The sequence below is a fragment of the Diaporthe citri genome, assembly GCF_014595645.1.
Source record: "Diaporthe citri strain NFHF-8-4 chromosome Unknown scaffold_7, whole genome shotgun sequence".
In the NCBI taxonomy this organism is placed as follows: Eukaryota; Fungi; Ascomycota; class Sordariomycetes; order Diaporthales; family Diaporthaceae; genus Diaporthe; species Diaporthe citri.
In genome coordinates, this window is record NW_025064852.1 from 4,394,965 (window position 1) to 4,408,761 (window position 13,797).

Below are 13,797 nucleotides of genomic sequence, written 5' to 3' on the forward strand. Positions count from 1 at the left end.
ATTGTTAATAATAAAGAAATAAATTTAAACTTTTTAAAAAAATATTTATATTAACGTGGTTTACCACCAAGTAGCGGATATCACTAAGTAGCGGATTTTTTACAACTTAGCTAAGTTTAAATATTAATTATATTTTAATTAAATTTAAATATTAAAATAAAAATTATATCATTAAATAACACCTCTTTTAAATAAGGTTTTTATATAGCTTTAGGGTTAGGGTTATAGGGTTACAGCTATTTTAAATTAAATTAAAAACTAAGATTTAAGGTATAGCCATAATAAAGCAAAAAAATAAGCGAAATTAGCCTATGCACCTTACTTAATAATAACTTAAAAAGGATGCAAATTTTACTATATATACCTTATTATATATTTTAAAATATATATTATATTTTAGGTTAAAATTAAATCTTTTATAAAGATAATTATACTTAAAATTTAATAGTAAATAGCTTAGATTTATTAGCATTTCTTAACAGCTCTTTAAGTACCTTTTCCCTGCATTCCCCGCAAAAAGCTATAAAAATCCGCCACTTGGTAATATCCGCCACTTAGTGGTAAACCACGTTATATTTCTTTATATTATTTATTTTATTATATACATTAAATTTGCTTTCATTTTAACATTTTTCAATGGTTATATAAAATAATAATAAATATTAATTAAGGAAATGGTTTTAAATTTAAATTTCTTTTAAGTTAATAGCGTTAAGGTTAAGTATTAGCTATATCAATACTTGGTTTTCGTAGGGTTGATGAAGGTTGAGAATGCCAGGAATTTCTGGTTGCAAATTCCCGCGACACCATCACGGTTCCAGGACCAGTCCTTGTAAACTTGCCCGGTGTGGAGGCCTTCTGTCATTCATTTAGTTGTTTTCGCAGAACGTATGTACTGAAAATAATTTGTTTAGAAATGGACTTACTCCCACAATCGGCGTAACTTTCGTCACGAACGCCCAGAAGAACTGGAGCCTCTAGAGATAGGAGATGTTCCCAAACTGCTCATCCAGTCTGGGCAAGAAGTCTGACTGGTTCGAGAGGCCGTTCACCAAATCAACGTTCGGCTGATTTTCTAGCATCCCAAAAATGTCTGACATGTTCATGCCCTGGCTCGGGACACCAAAAAAGATAGCCCCTTTTGTTCTTTCAAGGATCTCCCTCTCCTCAATGCCACAACGCGTGCATACCCCATTATCTGCGGCCGGTCTGGGCGCTGATTTTAGCCAACGAGATGCAGCCACGAGTGTAGATATAAGCACCGCATAAATAGTCGGTGGGCTGAGTCTCGTTTAACTATATCAAGGACACAACTGCCAGGCCGCTCGAAACCTGCATGCATCCAATCGACACATAAACCAGTGACGCCCACGCTCAAAAGATATGGCTAAGCAATCAAGAGATTCCATCATCTGGCCAGTACGTCAGAATTATTCCAGAGTGTTTTCAAAGCCTTGGAATCCTGAATAGACGTCTTACATTTCACATCCGCAGTGCCGGGAATCAATAATGACGCCAAAGATCTCCTGCCAGCTTCTTACCATTACTATAACGCCAGTGGAAAGTGCATCGTCTCTGATCCGGACAAGGACATATCGGCCTTTTTACGCAACGAATTATCTTTGGGGCGCTTGGGTGAAATGCTTCAGCATCTATGGTTTGCTGGCGCAAAGCATGCCCCAAGGCAATTGCATTTTCAAATCGCTGTAGGCCGCGAGATTGTCGTTGTCGACCGGATGGACTTGCATCTAGTCTGGGACAAGGACGGGAAAATCTTTCTGAAGCCCATACCAAGGTTCCTGTTCGACCCGGACTTCTGGCAAAGAAACTTAAGGTGCCCCTATGGTTGCATGTGCCCAGGCTTTTCGGCGCCCTGGTGTAGGGACGAGCTGCGAAAGGTCGCCCTCGGCTTTCTCTACACCTATGCCTGTTTGATTTCATCAGAGACCGACTTCTTCCTTGCCAACGAGAAACGTCTCTTGCCTCGGAAAGCGATGGACGCAACGATTGAGTGGGACGAATGGAAAAACATGGCTAGAGGACTCCTTAACGCGCATGATCCAGATAACGTCCACCCTCGCTTCCTGCGCGCTGAGCTTCGTCTCTCCCGGATCAACACAATCAACCGCTGCACTCGCCTTCCGCCTTTCCAATCATACCTCCGGGGCTGGAATAATTACGGCAGCTTCCACCGCGACAACCTTGCGTGGATGGCTGGTACTGCTGTCTTCGTCGCTGTAGTGTTGGCTGCGATGCAGGTCGGCCTCGCGACGGAGCGGCTCCAGCGCGATGCCAAATTTCAAAGTGCATCGTATGGCTTTACCGTGTTTTGTATCTTGGGGCCTATCTGCGCATTCGGACTCATGGTCCAGGGGTCTATACTCAAATTTTTCATTGCTGATCTACCCGCAGCTCTCAAGCAAAGATAACATGTAGTCGGCGTGGGGTTAAACACCCTCACGGCTCCAGACTCGGTTAGTCGGACTAAATAAGTGGCCCGAGTGGACGATTCCAGGAACAAGCGGGCTAGCAAAATAAGAACAATTCAGACCCTTGTTTAGACAGGTGACAAGCACATGTTTATCTGAAGTCTCTGGTGCTAATTATACGTGCGGCCAAACTCTAAATCGCGAACCTCATCCTTGGCACGACAACATGGGCTCCACGCACGGCCAAACTGTCGGGATTTGATAGGAGAGCCCCATGCCATCATAATCTCCCTGAAACGATCGGATGAATCGACATCAGATGCAATAAGGCTGACGGCTCTAGTCTGTTCAACGGTCGCGAGTCAGAGTCTGGGCGCGTTGAGCGCTTCGCCCCTCTTGGCTGGGCTCTACGCATGACTTGGGATAGCACCGTGTGTACCGTTTGCGGATGACTTTTGCAGATCAACTAAGGCTGGCAGAAAATCGTCAAGATGTAAACAGTATAAGACGACCAACTGGTTCGCTATCATGGCTGAAATATGATGATGGTCAAGGCTTGCTCTTCATTCTTTCATTCAATCCCCAGGTTCGAGATTGCATTTTCATTCTTTACCAGTTCTTGTCTCTCAATATGAGACTTTCCATTCTCTTAGGAGCGTGCCTCGCCGCAGCTCCATCACTTGCGCAGAGCGGCTGGAACAACACTTCTCTTCAACCCGGTGGATCCCGGGTGCCATCCTCACCACCAAGCTCAGCACCCGTGCTGTCATCACGTCCAATCACCCGGACCGGATCATCACCGCCATCATCCACATCGGCACCGCCAACCACAGTCACAGTAAGCAATGGAGACACCGTCGATGTCGCACCAGGCGTCGTGGTGTTCGGCGGCGCAGGCGGCGGGTTCTACACCATCAGCGGCGGCGCAGCCATCCCCATCGCAGCAGGGGCAACAGCAACAGCCAGCCAAGAAGGGGGCAACGACGACCCGGCCCCGACATCAGAGCCACCCACCTCGGAGCCGCCGACCTCGTCCGAGCCGCCCTCATCGTCCCAGCCCACGTCGTCCCAGCCGCCGACGGGCACGCCCAAGCCGTACATGATCTTCCCTGCCGACGGCGCGGACACAGCGGCCTTCCTGACCACGCTCGAGGACCTCGTCAAGCCCGAGGTGCCGCAGGTGGTCGACGTCCTGGACGCCGCGAGCAACTCCAACACGACGCTGATGTGGGTTGCGAACTTGACCGACACGCAGCTGCGGGAGGTCGAGGGCAACAGCGCCGTGGAGGGGACAATGGTGAACGCCAACCTGACCGCGCCCGCGCCGGCTGAGGAGGTCGAGGGGGAGACCGTTGCACCGCCCAAGACGGCGCGGCGGAGCCTGAAGGACCTTGCTAAGAGGGCGGTCATCAATGTTGATACGGATGACTTTGATCTGATTCAGCTTTCTACGGCTGAGGGTAGCCAGCCTGGGACGACGTATGACTATGATGAGAGCGCCGGGGCTGGCATTTCTGTTTATGTTATTGAGAGTGACATTTTGATGGACCATCAGGAGTTCACCGACGGCGGTCGGACTACTCGGAAGATCACCATTCCGGACATGACTGGCGGAGGGCTCCGCGACCGAGCAGAGTCCCACGGTACATGTGCGGCGTCGAAGGCAGTTGGAAACACTGCGGTATGTTCAGACAGGAACGCCCATTATCGTCTCAAACTTTTGTTTGTACTGACTGTGTGACAACCAGGGCTCTGCACCAAAGGCAGACTTCGTAGCCGTCGACATGACAAACGACGACGTCGCCACGCTGATCGCCGCCTTCGCCATGATCGGCCAGGACGTGGCGCAGAGGGGCCTGAAAGGCAAGGCGGTCATCTCGTGCAGCCTGACGGCGAGCGAGGAGTCCATCACCGAGATGGGCATCGCGCGGCTCCGGCGCGTGCTCGGCGTCCTGGTCAGCCTCGACGTGCCGATCATCCTGTCGGCGGGCAACTACGGCGGCGACATCAACACCTACCCGCCCATGCTGGCGGACGAGCTGCCGCTCATCACCGTCGGCGCCGTGGACGACAAGGGCGAGATCGCGTCTTGGTCCCAGGGCGGTGCGCTCCTCACGACTGCGGCTGGTGGCGTGGGTATTGTCTGTGCTACCAACGAGGGAGTTGATGCGTACCGGATCAAGCAGGGAACCTCTTTCGGTGAGTATATGATCCGGGTCAATGCACACCGCGATTCACAGAAACCGACATACTGACCTTTGTACCCCCACAGCCGCGCCACTCGTCGCCGGCATGGTCGCCTACTGGCTCGGCCACCCAGACTACACAGGCGCATTCCCAGCCTCGCAGGTCGCCCAGGCCGCCAAGGACTCAGTCACCTCCCTGCACTGGGCGCGCGTCGAGGGCGGCTACAACGTGGCCTACAACGGCGCGCACGAGTGCGTCGAGGACGACGGGTCCTCGAGTGACGGCGAGGCTCCCGCAGCAAGGCGCGACATGATGCTCCAGGGACGCCAGGCAGCTGGGAACACCACGCTGGGCCTGGGCGGCATCCTGGCGGCGTCGTGCCCGCTGCCGCCATCGAACTCGAGCTCTTCTACGGTAGTCACCGCCACGCCGACGACGTTCGCGACCGTCACCTCCACCGCGTCTGCCACGTCGACGGCGGCGGCTGAGACGAGTGCGCCTGCTATCGAGCCGATGTACTGCTACAGCTTCAACCCTGCTTGCTATGTTAGTATAACTCTGTCTCTAATCTTAACTCGGAGTGTTTGCTGACTTTTATTCTCTCTTCCAGGGATGGTGCTGCCCAGATGAGCCTGGTGGGACCTGCAGCTCCGAGTACCCGGGCAAGCAGGGCTGCCGATGTGGTGCTGGCGGCGCGACCAACGTCGTTCCTACTGCTGCCCAGTGCCCGATGCCTGCTCAAGTGCATGATGTACTCGAGCATTAGAAAGGCAGGCGTTTCTACTGTCTGGAAGATATCTTCCCAGACTATGACTCCAATGCTTCTTACGGTAAATTCATGATACGAATTTCTGTGTATATACGTTTTTGAGTGAAACCTGATGACTATTATAAGATTTCATTTATTCATAATTGTTGCGCCCAGTGAATTTGAGATGCGGTGCCTAGGTACGAGTTTGGATTTGTCGTCTGCAATTCAATATGGTGCATATTCACTTAAATGCAGTGATATAATCATCAATCAAGTGAATCAATTGGTCTCGATGAGTCTGGGGTCCAAAATGTCCCTAATTATTATATAAGACCGGAAACCAGCTGTCTTCCAATTCGGGACTAAACCAGGATGGCGCATTCCAAGATTGTCTTTGATCTCCGAAAACGCTCAGAAACACCACCAAACATTCAGCTCTGACAACCAACACCCAACAGAGCCCAGCCCAATCTCTCTGTGCCGCACCGTGTCAAGTCAGACTCAACCAGAGACAATCCTACCCTTCCTGTCACCGCTCCTCAGGAGCAACACACAGAACCGGCCGTCAACCTCGGCATCATCTCACAGCTCCGTCCCGACCATCCGAAGCAATGTCGGCGCAACAACCATCGCCATCTCCAGCGGGATTCGTCCCCGAGGAGGAAGTCATCCAGAACATGGGCAACTCGGCGCCCCTCGACATCTCCGACATGCCCGGAGCCCCAGCCACGACCAACAACGCCACCAACCGCGAAGAGGTCCTCGTGCACTCCCTGGTCGCAGCCGCCCACGCGACCATCGCCAAGGTAGACCCTACCAACCAGACGACCCGTAAGTTGAAAACTCACATGGCACGCGCCTTATGCAGTCGGTCAAGCAAGCACTCGCTGATCCACACCCGGCAGACCAGGTCGGCGCCGCGGCCCTCAGCGCGGACGGCCACACCATCTTCACGGGGATCAACGTGACGCACTTCAACGGCGGGCCCTGCGCCGAGCTCGTGGTCCTCGGCACGGCCGCCGCGGGCGGGTGCGGCACGCCCGGGACCCTCACGCACATGGTCGCCGTGCGCAACGACGGCGTCACGGTGCTGAGCCCGTGCGGGCGGTGCAGGCAGGTGCTGATGGACCTGCACCCGGACATCCGGGTTATCGTCGATACCAACACCAGGAAGAAGGGACCGGCCGGCGAGGCAGCGGAGCGGGGAGGTGGTAGTGGCGGTGGTGGTCTGGGTAGCTTGCGGGTCGTCAGTATGGACGAGCTGTTGCCGTTTGCTTATCGCAAGGCGGACTGGAGGGCTGCTACGCCTGAGAAGGGCTCTGTGTCTAAGTAGTGGTGCTGTGTGTGCGCAGTTGTCCGTGTCATGGCTTGGGAGATTCGTGATCTCTGTTGACACGTTCTGCTGGAAAGCTTGGTGGCCCTGTGCTTGGTGGCCATGGTTCCCGTGGATTGAGCACGCATTCGGATGCGAGAGTAGATTTGGAGTAGACATGGGGTGATAGACTTCAGACAAGGTTTTCAGTGAACCTCTAGAGACGACCGCATGTGTCATGAGATACAAGACTGAGGGAGTCAATATCTGCCAAAATGTCCAAGTGTGACATCCACCCTGAGGATGAGTGAGACAAGCCGGACATCACACATCCATACTCACGGTCTGCATGTGCCAAAACACACAGGAAGCAAAGATTGCCACTATTGCTGCTAAATTCAGGCTTGACCGACCAACATCAAAACATACCGGACTGGTTCAATAGAGAGTGAACGCCCGTGACCAAAATCAATGCCATACCGACCCTCCTGCTCGACCACCAGTCTCGTACAAGCTAGCCCACTCTCAACCATCCTTCAGAAAAGCACATCCCGCTTCATTTGTCCTTCCCTTTCCCTCACTTAGGCGCATCCGTCAACGGCACATACCTCACCCCAAACAACCTCTTCCGCGTCACAACCCCCTGCGCATCCTTATCAACAGCCCAGATATGCTGCCCCCCGCCGCCATCCTCGTCATCAACAGGGATGAACATCCTCCCCGGGCTCCGCAGCTGCTGGATAAGCTCGTCATGCACCTCGACGGCGCTGGCGCCCACGTGGATCGCGTCCCAGCCCGCCTCCTCCTCCCCGGGCTCGACCCACCCCTTCCGCCCATCCCCGACCCGGAACCGCACCCGCCCGCTGGCGAGCAGCGCCCGCCCCTCCTCGCTGCGCGACATGTTGCGCTCGCCCATCTCCTTGAGCGCGGGGATGTGCTCCAGGCCTACCACGGCGGCGGGGCCGTTGCCGCCCTCGGGGGTGGACGACGGCGGCGGCAGGAGCTCCGCCAGCACGTGCGTCAGGTAGCCCGACCCGGAGCCGATGTCCAGGACGCGCCGGGGCCGGTTGGGGCCGGAGGAGGAGTCGTCGGCCGGCGGCTGGAGGGAGCTGAGGAGGTGCTCGGCGGCGGTGGCGTGCATGTGCGGGGCCGAGATGGTGGCGCCGTGGCCGATGGACTGGGGTGAATCGTTGTAGGCGGATGACGGGGCGTAGTGAGCGCGGTCAACCTAGGGATTGTTAGTGTGACTGACGGATGGCTCATCAGGAAGGGAGAGGGAGCGAGGGGTCGTGGGCTGGTGGTGGGGTGGTAACATGTGATGAACGGTTCGTGGACGCACCTTCAAGAAGGCTTGCTTGACCCTGTCGTCCTTGATCATGCCGTTGCGGCACAGGTTCGCGACCAGTTCCGCATTGGACGTGCCGGAGCTGCGCCAGGCCATGCTGGTGGTTGCTGTGAGTGTCCTGGTGCTGCTCCTGAGTAGTGGTGGTTGTCTTTGTTGATGCTGTCTCAATGTGGGGAAGGTGCCAATGGGGAGGCGGGAGAGTGGCCTCGTGGGTGAGAAGAGTGAAGCCACTGTCGGCCGGTATGATGGGAAGTGAAGGTCCTTCGGCTATTCCAATTGGGACTGACTGGTCGGTCGATGGTGTGAGACGAGGTGATGGTGACTGCTTGTGTGTGAAGTGTGTGCTGGTGAAGGTGGACAGTGTGCGTGCAGTCGGAGGGGTCGACGTCCCTGGGCCGGTCAAGATTACCTCATACGTAGGTAGCCAAAGAGATACGGGCGCCTGGGGCTGGTTGGGAGTCACTGAATGAGTGCGGTTGATCCTTCCAAGTTGTTAGTGAGTTCAGGATGGTGCTCATAGTCCAACTTCCGTCACCTAGGCATCTTTGTCCCGCCTACAGGACGTATCGCTTGTCTCAACAACATTTGTCGCCACCGGGGCTTGCCACAATGTCCGACCCTAACCCCGACATTCCCCACTTGCCACTTGAGCTTTCAGCGGTATATCTATTGACCATTGACTCAACTGCTCCTTTACTTATAGATTACAAGAGGAAAGTGAAGATTGTGATCAAAGGAAGTGTCTGGCACTTCAAATTGCGGCCTCTCCCCCCACATCCGGTCCATACCTGACACTGAGGCGAAAACACCATGCCAGTTATTGAGACCAAGTCGATATCGGCCGACATCCAGCAAGTTTGAACAGTGTACGACAGTAACACTAGCGATGGATGCAGACGCCTCTCGCCCCGCGTACTCATCAGAGGCCCTAAAGAGCTCGCAGCGCCCACTGAACAGTCAGCTCCACTTCCACAGCAAGCCCTCGCTGTCGTCCTAGATCCGCGGATCCGCCGCCTGGCAAGCCTGGTCCCACCGCCATCAGCCGAGGAGTGACAAAACTCTACCATGACGACACCCAAATGGGTAATTAGATGCCCGGCCCAGTGGCTCTTCCGAGCAAGGCTTTGACAGAGCACCTGTCACTGCTCCAAGGGCTCGAATTATCAGGGCTGTGTTGGGCCATAAGCCAGTTGCCTTGATACGCAATGTCTGCGTGCGTGTTCCTCCCTCTTTCATGGGACTGCCGCCGATTTACTCCAGTCGAGGACGTACAGAGTGAGGAAGGCAAGTCCCATTACATAAGAAACCCCTTCTCAATCACTTGTGAGATTTCCACTAACAAAGACAACCAGGACAGCAGCATAACTGTTACGTGTTAGTAACGCAAAGTTGGCTCCGATAGATCGTCGCATAGCCATCTGGACACTAAAGGGGATTACTGACGCAGCTGTTGCTCCAAACACCTCCGCCATAGATCCGTTTGTCAACAAGCCAACGCTGGCCGCAAAGATAACAGTGAACAAGGCGATCAGCCCCAAACGTAGGTCATTGTTGCTGACTTTGTACAAAACCAGTATAGCTCCAACAAGGAGCAGTGTTGCTAATATGGTGCTTAGGTGATATAAAGTTCGCAATTCTGTCCCCTGAGGCGTAGCCTATAGAATCATGCTCATTCAAGTGGCTGTTGGCCTTGTCCTTGAATAGAAAACCCAAGTCATTTTTGACAAATGTGGTCAGCCTGTCTGGCGGCTTAGAGTTGTGCAGAGCGACAAGGTCATCCGGGTCGTCATAAACCTCGGAGCTGTGGCCTTCTAGTACCGAAATGTTCATTGCCAAGTTTTCGGAAGAAGTTGGACCGAAAAGCCTTCAGTGTATTCCTGTCAGGTCGTGGTACCGAGGCTAGGGTACTTTCGAATATTAAAGCTTCTCCTTTAGAGACGTTAGAAATGCTTGGACTGTGCGGTGAGTAATGTTCAGCCTTTGGGTCGATTCATGTACTTGCGATATTCTTTCAGAGTCCTTTTGATCTCTGCAACCAACTTCAAGCGGTCTGATTCGGGACCATGTGTTGTCTTGTAGGCTTCCCAGCTCTGAAGATCTTGAAGAGCAGCCTGGTAACCCGGGCGTCTGCTCTGATATCTCGCCCAATCCTCTCTATCAAATGCATCAAGCTGAGACTGCATTTCTGCCAGCTCACTTTGTAGTATGAGAAGGTTTCTTGAGGCAAGGCGGTCAAATCTTTTGTATATAAATGTGGAGCGGTCTGGATCACTGGCGACGAAAGCTGCCAGTGCTGGGAATCCATCGATGTAGGCTTGATCTCCCGGTGAATTCATCCTTGATAAGTGTTGGTCAGAGAAAGGGTCTGACCTGATTATTGACGAAGGCTTAGTTGCAGGACATCTCCGTCTGTCACGTCTGTCCAGTCTATCAAATGCAGCGCTGGTGGTTGGACAGGTCTGCCCTATGGCCCCAGCGTCATCATGCAGCGTGACGAAACAGAGTATCCTGTTGCTGATCACCGAGCATAAATGTCGCACGTGTGTCGGTATGGATAGTACACTTCTGGATAAGACTTCCCCTTGAGGGCGCCGTTAGCATTGAGTGAATCGATAGATTCTCCTCGACCAAACCTTCATGGTGACTCACTTGGAAAACAGATTCCGTTGGACCAATGTCAGATGTGTCAGAGCAGATTGTGTAATGAAAGCCCGATGAAAGCCCCTGGCTTCTTTCTATTTGCTGCAGCAAGAACCCCTGGAAGTGGTCGCACTCATTTAGATTAGGCGACGTCGCTTGCTAGGAAATGGGGCTGTACAGCCAATGCTGCCACGTCAGGAGCAGAGCCTGCAGCCGGTGCTGCAGAATCAGGGCTTGCGAGCCACTCACCACCCACCCTTCCAAGCATGTCTCGCTGCTCAGCCCCTTCATAGCTGTGCCACTTTTTACACTTCTTACGCTACACAGTGTGGTAGCACAAGAGCGATCTCGTGTCAGGGCTAGCCCCCTTCAAGATTAAGAATGTTTCGTGATCGACTTTAGGACAGTTCCAAACATTTCACCCATATCACTGCCCAGGAACACAAACTCCCAAAATCAGATGAAGAATCTGTGAAATCCTTGTCAAAAAGGTCTTCATGCTCACCGAAATGGAATACTATGACCCAGACGAGGTCATTCCCCGAAATTCACCGCTGCTGGTACCTCGCAAACTTACTCTGGACGGGCCCACGCCATCGGAGCCTTGGGATTTCGACCCTAAAATCAACCCTCACTATGAGCCTTGGGAACTTGACAATCTCTTGGAAAATGAATTCCTCAGCTATCCTGTGCGTGATAATCGTATCTGATTGTCAATTATGGTCCTGTATTCCACTAACAAGCCCTCACTGATCATAGTTGCCGGATGACTCGAACAGCCAAGGCTCAGACATCCACTGTTCACAGGAGAGAGATACTGAACTAGAAGTCCACCAACGCATTGCACAAGATTCGTCATCCCACGAGTGTTTGGGACCAAGCCGAGCGAAGGCTTTATCCCTCACAGGTGACAGCTCTCCAAAGCCCATTCGTCTTGCGCCAAGAAGGCTAAGGAAAAGACTGGGTTTACCATTGACGGTGTTCACTGACACTCATGCGGAGTCGGTCATCGCTTGTCCGGACAGTGGATCAGATGACAACATTATGTCACGGAAGCTTGCTGATCAATTCGGCCTCCAAGTTATGGATATTCAGCATCCAGCACCTTCAACCTTCGTGCTGGCGAACGGCCGAACAGTCTCCGCCGTTGGTCAGGTTTATCTCAAATGTGCGTTCAGGGAGGAAATTCTGGATAATTCCTTCATGGAATGCGTTTTCTAGGTCTTCCAGACTCTAGCAGTTCCCATGATTATGGGAATTGAGTTCCTCCAGGCCACAGAAACTTTGACGAAACACGGTGACCGCCTTGTAGAGGAGCTCGTTCCCTCGATACAAGCCCTTCGGGTGTGCAGCGTTGGCCGGTCGAAGAGGGACGTTGTCTGTCGAGTCGGCAACTATGTTGGATGCGCCACAGCCGACACAGGATCAGATCTGGACCTGGTGAGCCCAGAATTTGCAGCTTCTCGAGTCTTCGATGTGGAAGACTCATGTGTGGAGCTTGAATTTGCAGATGGGAGCACAGGCTATACCATAGGCATGATCAAGACGGCATTCTCCATCGGCCGCGTCAGCGACGTCGAAGGCTTCATTCCCAGAAGCAAAGAGATGCTTCTTGAGTTATACATCCTGGACAATCTGAATGCGGACATTCTTGTAGGCACAGACACCATACAAGACTTGCAGGCGTTCAGCGGTCACGAGGATTGTTTCATACCGGCTATGCCCCGCCTGGGTGAATCCGACCTCAACATTATTCGCTATATAGGTGCTGTGGAAAGAGGGTTTTCCAGGGCTTGGGAATTTCTGAAGGATTCTTTTACTTCCTCTGAGAAGAAACAGGCTACCGCAACCAGTATGTCATCGTCGCGTACGATATTCCTTCACCTCAGCTGACGACACATTCAGGTCAAGATCACAAGCGGAAGCGGCTGCAACAACATGACCAACTACTTCATGACCAGCTCCAAAACCGAAGTCGTCCACAACCTGTGGAAACAGTCCAGAGATCGCGCCTTCCACCCAGCAAGCTATCGCTTCCATCCTTGCGCGATTACTCAGAACCTAAGGCAATCTTTCCTTCAGCCATGTTCAAGAGATCTCCTCTACTGCCTGACCCACCGACTGAGGAAGAATCGTCAGAGACCCTACCTGACTCTGTGCTCCTACCACCAAGTCCATACTATCCGTTTCCCCCATCCGGCATGACAAGAAGGCCCGCCTTCGATTACGATTCTGGCTCAGACAATGACGGACTGGATCAAAATATAAGAAAGGAGAGATTCGCATCCACAAAAACGGAGGGTACATCCATACATATACCCCCCAAATATACAAACGCCTCTCCAAAGCAACCATCATTTTCCAAAGTTACTTCCGTACCTTCAACGCATCTCGCTCACTTGGAGGAACACAAAGAGTACCGGGTTGGGCCTCAAGTGATGCTCGGCGGTACCTATCGGCACCATTCATCCTCGCCCCATTCGGCCCTTTCTTAACTTAATTGCCAACCAGGGAAGAAATATAAAATGGCAATTAAGTTAAGAAAGAGTTAGGTAAGGTAAGGGCTAATTAAAAGGAGGTATTTTGGGTGTTTGTATATTGGGGGGTACTTGTGTGGATGTACCCTCCGTTTTTGTGGATGCGAATCTCCGTCTTCAAATATAATGCCTCTCGCAAACTCTGCAGATGTTGACCAATATATTTGTAAATTTGAAGGATGCAGAGCGCCACCATTTCACACTCAATATCTTTTGGCTTCTCACGCCAACATCCAGATCCAATCGCGGCCCCATTATTGTCCTGTTAATGGGTGTGGCCGTGCCGAAGGAGGCAAAGGATTCAAACGAAAGATTGAGATGATCCGGCATGGCCTGGTCCACGATTCTCCTGGGTACATTTTCAGAATATATAAACTCTCTAAGCTGCACACTAGCAGCGCTTTTTATTTCCTACATACATGTGTCCGTTCTGCCCCGACGGCAAGCGTAAATACCCAAGGCCAGACAACCTGCAACGGTAAGTTCCTTCTCCACAGAGTCAGGCTTTTGTGCCTCATAATATGCTAACAAGCCGGTGCTGTTAGACACGTGCGTGTCCACCATGTGGACAAGGACAAAGATGATGTGCTGCTGAG

The 13,797-nt window shown here is 52.4% G+C and overlaps 4 protein-coding genes across 4 annotated transcripts; 3 read left to right on the top strand and 1 right to left on the bottom strand.

The window, feature by feature from the left end:
- Nucleotides 1-1,994: 1,994 nt before the first annotated feature.
- Nucleotides 1,995-5,382, top strand: INS49_014344 (uncharacterized protein; the record flags this gene model as incomplete). Its single annotated transcript, XM_043175035.1, has 6 exons — nucleotides 1,995-2,311; nucleotides 3,083-3,267; nucleotides 3,326-4,110; nucleotides 4,178-4,628; nucleotides 4,702-5,162; nucleotides 5,227-5,382. 6 exons carry the CDS (start codon nucleotides 1,995-1,997, stop codon nucleotides 5,380-5,382), a joined length of 2,355 nt encoding a protein of 784 aa, XP_043021980.1.
- Nucleotides 5,383-5,978: 596 nt separating this feature from the next.
- On the top strand, nucleotides 5,979-6,700 carry INS49_014345 (uncharacterized protein; the record flags this gene model as incomplete). Its single annotated transcript, XM_043175036.1, has 2 exons — nucleotides 5,979-6,198; nucleotides 6,273-6,700. 2 exons carry the CDS (start codon nucleotides 5,979-5,981, stop codon nucleotides 6,698-6,700), a joined length of 648 nt encoding a protein of 215 aa, XP_043021981.1.
- A 556-nt stretch (nucleotides 6,701-7,256) lies between these two features.
- INS49_014346 (uncharacterized protein) lies at nucleotides 7,257-8,120 on the bottom strand (the record flags this gene model as incomplete). The annotated part of the gene is made up of 2 exons (XM_043175037.1): nucleotides 7,257-7,907; nucleotides 8,019-8,120. The coding sequence occupies 2 exons, from the start codon at nucleotides 8,118-8,120 to the stop codon at nucleotides 7,257-7,259; spliced, it is 753 nt and encodes a 250-aa protein (XP_043021982.1).
- A 3,053-nt stretch (nucleotides 8,121-11,173) lies between these two features.
- Nucleotides 11,174-12,557, top strand: INS49_014347 (uncharacterized protein; the record flags this gene model as incomplete). Its single annotated transcript, XM_043175038.1, has 3 exons — nucleotides 11,174-11,353; nucleotides 11,667-11,832; nucleotides 11,905-12,557. The coding sequence occupies 3 exons, from the start codon at nucleotides 11,174-11,176 to the stop codon at nucleotides 12,555-12,557; spliced, it is 999 nt and encodes a 332-aa protein (XP_043021983.1).
- Between the last annotated feature and the right edge of the window lie 1,240 nt (nucleotides 12,558-13,797).